Source organism: Octopus bimaculoides, chromosome 20 (genome assembly GCF_046866305.1).
Source record: "Octopus bimaculoides isolate indiv1 chromosome 20, ASM4686630v1, whole genome shotgun sequence".
NCBI classification, from domain to species: domain Eukaryota; kingdom Metazoa; phylum Mollusca; class Cephalopoda; order Octopoda; family Octopodidae; genus Octopus; species Octopus bimaculoides.
Window position 1 is genome coordinate 41,360,662 of NC_142947.1, and position 10,000 is coordinate 41,370,661.

The 10,000-nt window shown below is 35.4% G+C and overlaps 1 protein-coding gene across 6 annotated transcripts in view; it reads left to right on the top strand.

Annotated features, from left to right (window-relative positions):
• The window catches only part of LOC106878613 (uncharacterized), a 77,345-nt gene extending 67,922 nt beyond the window's left edge, over positions 1–9,423 (top strand). For all 6 annotated transcript variants that reach the window (XM_014927886.3, XM_014927888.3, XM_014927887.3 and 3 more), the window contains exon 2: positions 8,597–9,423. In XM_014927886.3, the coding sequence (XP_014783372.1) occupies positions 8,598–9,338 (741 nt within the window). In that variant the 5' untranslated portion in view covers position 8,597 and the 3' untranslated portion in view covers positions 9,339–9,423. The remainder of the gene's footprint in view (positions 1–8,596) is intronic.
• The last annotated feature ends 577 nt before the right edge of the window (positions 9,424–10,000 follow it).

The following is a 10,000-nucleotide window of genomic DNA, read 5'->3' on the forward strand; positions in this document are numbered from 1 at the left end:
AAGCCTTGTTCCAATGTCAGAAGAAAAACAATTATCAATATCCTTAATGTTGTTGCTGTTATTGTTGTCGTGATTGTTGATGCTGCTGTTGCTGCCGTTGTTGTTATAAGAGACTATGAATAAATTCTATATATAATGTCAATGACGTCAACATATATTCATCTCCTCAAAACCATCAAATAGTAAAAACTGGTTTTCAAGTAGGAGAATTCTCTCTCACTTTTTTCTTATACCCATTTGCGTTCTTAGTTAAAATTTCTCAGGGGTCAGTTTTGCTCTTCATCTTTCTATATTTGTCTAAAAATAGACAAATATAATAATTCTTTCTACTATAGGCACGAGGCCTGAAGTTTGTTGGGAGGCGGAGGCCAGTCAATTAGACCGACCTCAGTACACAAATGGTACTTAATTTATCGACCCCTAAAGCGTGAAAGGCAAAGTCGACCTCGGTGGAATTTGAACTCAGAATCTAAAGAGAGACTAAATACCGCTAAGCATTTCGCCTGGTGTGCTAACGATTCTGCCAGCTCACCACTTTAATAATAATAATAACAATAATAATGATGATGATGAAAAGATGGCTATGGATGACTAAAAGTGACTTAAAACCTGAAACGGAGGCTCTAATCTATGCTGCCCAAGAACAAGCATTAAGAACGAATTATATCAAATACAAAATAGAAAGTGATAAGTGCATAATTTGTGTACACAATGATGAAACCGTATGGCATATTACCAGTCAATGTACGTCACTAGCCCAGAAAGAATATAAGAGACATTATGACAATATAGTAAGAATTGTCCATTGGACACTTTACAAGTATGAACATGACAGTCAAAAAAGTGGTACGAATATAAACCTGAAGGCATCATCGAAAATGATAATGCAAAGATCCTGTGGGATTTTATGATTCAGTGCGACCATGAGATCGAGAATAGAAAACCAGACATAGTGTTAATTGAGAAAGAAAGCAAACGATGCTGGATCATAGATATTGAATGCCCAGCTGACAACAAGGTATGCGATAAGGAAGAAAGAAAAGTCGATAGATATGGCACGTTATTTGGCACGTATGGGAGGTAAAGCAGTTGTGGTCGATCAAAAAAAGTGGTAGTACTACCAATAATTGTCGGAGCCCTGGGAACACTGAATAAAAATCTTGAGAAGTACATGGAACAAATAGGGGCTGCAATAAGGATGGAGCACTTGCAGAAAACAGCACTGCTTGGAACCGCTCGAATACTGCGGATGGTGCTCGGAAAATAAGGGGTGTTACCATAGTTCGCTGGTAGTGAACAGCTGGCACCGTAGTACATCTCCAGCGTTGGAAGTTGTGCAAAGACAATAAATAATAATAATAATCGACTCCAGTACTCAACTGGTACTTAATTTATCAACCCCGAAAGGATGAAAGGCAATGTCGACCTCAGCGGAATTTGAACCCAAAAGAAAAATACCATTAAGCATGTCTTCCGGTATGCTAAGTATTTTGCCAGAACATCATCTTAATAATAATAATAATAATAATTTCTCTATATCTTGGCTTACTGTTCCCAACACATCAATTATTATAGGGACGACTTTTACTGTTCGCATGCTCCAAATTCTTCATATATTGTTATTTTTGTTGTTGTTGTTGTTGTTCTTGTTAAAATGAAAAAGAAACCGAGAGCAATTAAATCGACTACTTCTCAATCTGCCGACCCCCGAATTTCTTGCGATAAAATAAGTACCAGTTAAATACTCGGACAATCATAATTGTGTGTGTGTGTGTGTGTGTGTGTGTGTGTGTGTATATATCTGAGGCTTTGCACATAAATATATCATTCTTATTAAAAATCATCATCACCACCATCATCATCATTAACACCACCACCACCACTACATCCATCATCATCACCATCACCATCGTCATCATCATTGCCGTCATCATTATTTTATTAATCACGTAATCATGTCGCCTTTTCGCTTCACCCTGCATATAAAAAAAAAATTTCTAATCTTGCCTGTGGCCATCTTGTAGTAATCGATTTTCGTTGTTATTTCTGCCTAAATAATAATAATAATAATAATAATAATAATGATATGAAAAAAATCAGGTTCTTACGCCTACACAAATAGACTATCATATTCGCGACTATACACACGTGTCTAACATACTCACACATACGTTAATACATGCATACATGCACACAATTGAACAATAAAGACTAGCGACAGGCTATACTTAGCCGAAAGTAATATGATTCTAGCTTGAGTATATATATATATATATATATATATGGGTCTATGTGTGTATGTGTGTGTGTGTGTTAATATACACAGGCTGTCAGATATTATGTGTGTGTACTCAATCTAGAGAAATTTCACAACGCGCTAAATATATATATGTAACTCGGTCTGAGAGTCAGTGTAGGCGGGTGTAGGTATATATACATATAATTAATCCATAATTGCAAATACATGCACACACACACTGCACATACATGTATGTATGTATGTATGTATGTATGTGTGCTTGTGTATCTATGTATGTGTATATGTATGCATACATGTATGAATATAAGAAATATGAGAAATGCACGTATGATATATGTGCATTTGTGTGTGGATGTACGTTTCCGTCATATATGTGTGTGTGAATACACACACACACACACACATATATATATATATGCATTCATATATATATATATATATATATATATATATATATATAGAGATGTATGTATATATATTTATATGTGTGTATGTACGTATGTATAAGTATGTATGTACGTATGTACGTATATATATATATATATATATATATATATATATATATACTTGAAAGTTAATCATCTGAAAATATTTCACTCTTTGCCTTTTCTTTATTTACATGAGTATATGTATATATATAATCTGTATATCAGACCCAAGGAGTTTTATCTGTTTATATGCATCATTGCTTTCATATCTGCACACTTGGATTCAGCTTATAGCCACTCTTTGACCCACTCACTTGATCCTCGGTAAAGATTTCGGAGTGTAGATTCAAAACATTTGAGCGATGCTAAATGTTTTCTGAATAGAGATTCTCTCGATCTCATCTGTTAACTCTACACACACACATACACACACGTATGTGTGTGTATGACAAATGAGAAAGACAGATCGTTTCGACCCTTCTTGCATCGATCCCTCGCTGATGAGATACTATACAATGGGTTATGATGCCTCCTTCGGTGGTGCAGATGCGTCTCGTCAGGTAACCATTCAAAAGGTACTTCATCTAATAAACTCGGTTTCGCTTTGTTCAATTATACACCATGTCGTTATTTGCATATTGGTGGTTGCCTATAGGCTTCGTAGTTTCATATGTGCATGAAAGAAGCCCATCGTATGTATATATATATATATATATATATATATATATATATATATATATATATATATAGGGAGAATTTACGAAAATACAACAGACGAAGACAGGTGGTGTAGAAAACAAACAGATGTATTAGAATAACGCTCGGGAATTGAAAAAGTCTTTAACGTTTCGAACCTACGCTCTTCAACAGAAAGGAACACAGAAAGAAACAAGGAGAGGGAAAAAATGTGTGTAGTGGTTAGCGATCTATTATGGCGAATATATATATATATATATATATATATATATGTATGTATGTATGAATGTATATATTTGTGTGTCTGTGTTTGTCCCCCCCCCCCCCAACATCGCTTGACAACCGATGCTGGTGTGTTTACGTCCCTGTAATATAGCGGTTCTCTTAAAATTTCTGGGCTTTCTGGACTTCATTATTTGAATGCATTGTTAGTCATCGTGACGTTTTTTCGCGCGCTTTGCGATTAGCTGCAAACGATTATGTTATCGTTAATAAATCACCATCGTCAGGTGTCAAATTATTTAACAGCTAATTTCTAGTGAATTATGATTTATTTCACATGTGCTGTATCTGTTGGTTTTTGTTTCGCACTTGCCATGAATAAAGATTGTGTGTGTTTGTGGTCGTGACTGTATATATGTGTGCGTATGTATGCCTGTATATGTATTAGTGAGCGAGTGGGGAAAGAAAATTTATTGTTATTTTATGGTGTTTACGTAATTATTGATATGTTTAATCAATAAGTCAGCATTTAGCATTGTATTAATGTTTACATGCTTGTTTAGCTATGAGACAGCGTTCATATGTCTTTATATACAGTAATGCCTCCATATACGAGTTAACTTGTTTCCGAAGACCATTCGTTAAGCAGAGCAATAATTTCCCATAGTAACAATGTTATAAATCATAATTCGTTGCCAGAAAAATATTTTACCTATAAGACTTTTAATACTCGTAAATAAATGGCAATAAAACAACATCAGAATATTTTATATAACGTACAAAGAATGTCAAGAACATTTACATTTTATAAATTTCTCGGTAACACGCAAATGCATTTGCTATGGTAGAAGAAACTCTTACACTTCGTTCAAAATTAGGATCTTGTGCTTGAGAAATAAAACTCGTAAATCTGGGGTCTCGTAAAGCGGGCCCTCATAAAGTGAGGTATTGCAGTATTAGTTTATGTATAAGTATAATATGTGTGTATGTATGTTTTTTTTTTTCGTATATGTTTATGTGCATATGCACGTTTGTATATACGCGGTGCGTTCAAAATGAATCCGCGTCGGCAAAATCTTTTGGATGGGAGATGACACCACCCTTACCGCGCATGTTCGAAAATTTTGGGGTCAATAAAATAAGTGCCTGTTAAACGCGGGTGGGGCAGGGGGTATCAATGTAAAATGAGTTCTCTTTCCCCTCAAAACTGCTGGCCTTATCCCAAAATTGGCAAGAATTATTATTATTATCATTACTGTTCACCGAAGACTGCGTCTATGAATTCGGTTGTACCATATTCCTAGCAACTACATAATGTAATTTCTTCTAAGATTTCTTTATTCTAACTCTTGAAGGTTATAGTTTCGTTCCCATCTTTCACTTACAATATTTTCTTCGTATTTTCACAGAAAACAAAACTTGGTTTTATACTATGAGTTCTTAATTTCACTTAGGTAAATCTAGAAGGAATATACATAGGTTACATATCAGAAATATGTTACAGATAAATACAAAAACAAACAACATAGTCTTCGGTGACATAAGTTACTAATAGGATTTGTGGCCCTGATTGAGAGCTAGAGATGAATGTATCGACCTCAATACATATCAAATAGTTTATCGATCCCTTAGAGATAAAAATTAACCCGAGACGAATTTGAACTCAGTATATATAGAGAAACAAATAAACTTACTACCAGGTAAGTTGTTACAGCTCTGCAGTTTTTAATTGGGTCTTCGTACATTCATTGCGTTGAAAATAAAATAAACAACAGATTTCTGTCATTCTCATTTCGAAATATGACGAGCAATGCAGCCTGGAGGCGTCAGCCGTCTTCACCAACCTATAGTTTCCAGTTTACTTAAGCTAGGAATGTATGCCGTACCAAACCAATCAATCAATAAACATTATTCTGTAGATATTTCTTCCATCGCAATAGCAAAGCTCATCCAGTTTCGAACCATCGATTCTTACTAATTGACTGATTGCGTAAAGTAACGAGACCCTTCAATTATTACAAGACTTCAGTCACATTTTTTTTGTATTAAACATTGATTTCTCTGCCATTATACTGAAAACAATGTTTATATTGGTGGGAAGGGTAGTCGATTGAAATGAGTCTAATCACTAATAATTATTTTCCTTTATTGAAATGCAAAATTTATTTTAGTCTCATTTGAACCTTTAACGTAAATGGTTTCAAATTTTGGCTCACGGTCAGCAATTTAGGTGGAGGGGAAAGTCGAATACATCAACCTCAGTATTCAGCTGGCATTTATTTTATCGATTCCAAAAGGACGAAGAGCAAAGTCGACCTCGACGGAATTTGAACTCGAACAAAATGCCGCTAAGCATTTTGCCCGACGTGCTAACGATTCTGCCAGCTCACCACCTTTAATACAAATATGATGTTGATTTCTGATATGCAGCGACTTCTTAGGGTATGAGCACACTGGACAGTTATCAAGGAGGTTCCGCGGGTCTATTGACCAAATGCTCAGCTGTGGCTTACCGTCAATCACCAAACACTGCAGGTCCCCACCACATTGCTTTGTCCAGGATGACATTAAGGCCGTCCTGCTAACATGAGAATTTTGCTACATGTTTTGGGAAAAGACACAGCTAATTAAATCCATCCCGATACTTAATGAATCTAGACTGATGATTCATTATATCGACCTCGAAATGACGAGACAAATTTACCTCGAGGAAGATTTCAACGCATAGCAATATTAGAATGTGATATTAGTTTCTATTATTAACACAAGGACACGCATTTGAAGAAAAGGAGGTGGGTATTGTCGGTTATGTCGATTCCACAGTATACCCTAGAACTTATTTTATCGACCACAGAAGTATGAAAGATAAAATCAGACTTTGCAGTGTTTAAACTGAGATTAGACCATAGAGGGTGGTAACTAAATACCACGAAGTATTTAGTTCGATGGCCAACTGACATCATCATCACTTTCTCTATTAATACCAATAAAATATTAATACGAAATATAGTTTCCAATTACACTTCAGCTAAAGACTACTGACAATAAACAGTAACTAAACAGAAACGTTATACGACATAAAATAGCGAAACAATAACAGATCGAATATAATTAACATGAGAAGAGCGTCATAGTATTCTGGTTTTACAGCCATGTAAAGCTATGATGAGCGTCACGAATTCACTGGCTTTACAACGTTGTAAAGTTATGATGAGGAATATATTATTACAGGTTTTACAACCGTATAAAGCTATGATGGAGGTCATAGCATGACAGGTTTTATGGACTTGTAAAGCTATGATGTCATTACATCACAGGCTTTACAACCTTGTAAAGCTAGGATGATATTCAGTGCATCACAGGTTTACAAGCCTTCAGAGCTACGATGAGGTTCATAGCATCACAGGCTTAAATATTTGTTTGTCCCCTTTCTACTCACAAAGGAACAAGTTTATTGGAAAAGCGTCAATCGATTGTATTGATCATACTAATTATTTTATCGACTGTGAAGGTAGAAGATTAAATACAAAATCGACTCTGGGTGGATTTTAAGCTCAGAACATGAAGACACGAAACTAAATATTTAACTTGCAAACATGTTAATTTTTGCACTGGGCCGATGATATAAACGAAACACTGTAATGCATTTAGCACAGTTCTCCACCGTTCCTACCTGCTTCTATCGCTCTTCCTTTAGGAAATATCTTTTATCCATCCACATTGCTATGACTCTGCAGTAACTGCTTGAGAAAGAGCTGTAGAGACAATTCTCTTTTTACATATCAAGAGAATAGCTAGCAGCTACCATATGTTGATAAAATATTCGATAATTGAGTAGTGCTTACATCAGTAAGCAGTACATGCTGCTTTTTGTGGAAGCTAAAGCCGCTTGAGTGGTGGGTTGGTTGAATAGGTAAAGAGTCAGACAAAAGTTTTGGGGTATAATTCAGTAGCATCTTTTTACGTTCTAAGTTCCAATCTCACCCCGATCGATTTTCCTTTTCATCATTCAAGATCACTATCATCAATACCTAGGCACTAGCGTTCAGAGTCCTGAGATCATAGTGCTATTTACTCGGTTCGCTTTCCATAGCGTATAACTGACCACAATCACAACATTTTCCAGTCCGTTGCAGGGTTACTCATTTACGTACAGCTGAATGGACTGGAGCAATGTAAAAAGACGTTTTTCGCTCAATAGCGAACACTCTATCCGGTTCAAGAATCGAAACCACGATTTTGTGATCCTGTGTGCAATACCCTACCTTCGAGGCCACCTATTTTCACTTTCATCCTTCCGGAGTCAATAAAATAATAGACATGTCATGTACTGAAGGGATGAAATCGAATGATCTCTTATCCGAAATATGTTCGTTCTTGCTCCGGAGTCAGAAATCATTATTCGCAGTTATCAGGTATGGGTCAAAGGAAGTTAAGTTTCGCAGACAAGGGCACAGAGAAATGAATAGTTTTATATACCGTCAAAGAAGAAGGAACAGAACAGTCGATTCCGACGAATAGCATTTAGTTCCTCCGTCAACTGAATTACAAGTGTGTAAATACTTTTAAATGTACATAATAGCTAACACTTTCTACTGTTAACTTAACATCACTCTACCATCTTATAATCAAACTACTTTTAAAGCAAACTTCTAATTTTCTTGTTTTCTGAGACATTGTCTAAGACAATACTTTGTGCAAAACCAGCAATATGACACTCTAGTCATAACACCAACTTGAACTTCTAACTTGTTGTCTCTGGGTGGGATTTGGAGTCAGCTTGTACAAATACAAAACAAAAGCCAAACATATAATAATAATAAATAATAATAATAATGATGATGATGATGATGATAATAATAATAATAACAGCAACAACAACAACAATAATAATAATAATATTTTTGCATGAAATATTTGATTGTTTTATAATACTCCGTATTATTTTTTTTATTATTTAATAATTCGTTTTCTTTTGTTTTCATTTCAGTATGGCGGAGAAATACAAAGAGTTTAAAAATGAGGATGACACCGATTATCTGGTTTACGAAGACGAATTCGAACCGGAAGTAACATCAAGTAGAAATGAAAAATACAGCTTGGACGCCCAGAAAGAAATTGGTTTCAGTTCAATTGAAGACAAAGTTAGCAAATACCAGGAGGAACTAAGAAAGACAGATGCTACAGAAGGTCGAAGAGACGTTGTGACTCATGCAGACGACACAAGTGAGAAAGCAGACGACACAACAGTCAGGAGAGACGAACAAGAGCTCAGCAATGGCCACAGTTACGGCGTCATGTACTTCAATCATGCCGGCGAGGCAACATTCACAACCGATCGTGTACGCACCACCCAAGTGGAAGGTACGACGGTGATTAGCACAGCAGACTATGCATCAAATTTTAATCCTTACTCATTCGAGAAACCATTGAAAAAAAAATCCATCAAATACATGAAGGCTGTTTCCATAGTGGCCATTTTGATTTTTTTCCCGACTGGTGTGGCAGCTTTTCATTACGCCACAAAAGCAGAACATGCTTTCGACATTGGAATTGAACGCGGAAACATCGATGAAGCACGAAAGTTTGCCAAGAAGAGTGAAAAATTCATCATATTTTCCTTTTTTATGGCATTTATTATCGCAATTATAGTTCTGGCAATCTACGAACGGATTCATCTGAGTCCAAGTGATGTACGCCAGCACAATTATCATCGTCTCATTGCTGGCTAACAATAAACCATACCACTAACATCGATAGTAATAACACACGCCAAAACAATAACCAAAAAATCTAATAATGTTATAGTTAATTCTATTTTCTTTCCACTTCTTTGTTTTGATTTCTTTTTTTAGTCTTTGTTTATTTATAACTACAAATAGATCAAACGAAAGTATATATATAAATATAATCACACACGCACATACATTCATATAAGTTTACGTACATATATATTTACGCCTATCTATGTGTGTGTGTGTGTGTGTGTGTGCGTGTGCGCGCACGTGCATACGTGCGTAGTGTTGATTTAACGAAGATGATACCGTATTCAGAATAACTTGCGTTACAGAATTCGATTTCTCCTTATTTAGAATTGTCCCTCAATTCATAATCTGATTAGATCGACCTTGGTTTCATTCCTCCGATAATAGATCTAATGGGTAACAGTAACGTACTGATTTTGTATGATTGACTATACTTTCTACTCTGACCAAAAAACTGGACATTTGGCTAGTTTGTGTGTGTGTGTGTATACATATACACACATATAATATTAATACGTATGTATATATAAAAACATATATATATATATATATATATATATATATATATATAGTGAAATCCCAAATTGAGTCCCACCTGCGTAAAATTTCCATTATATAGTTTATTTCAA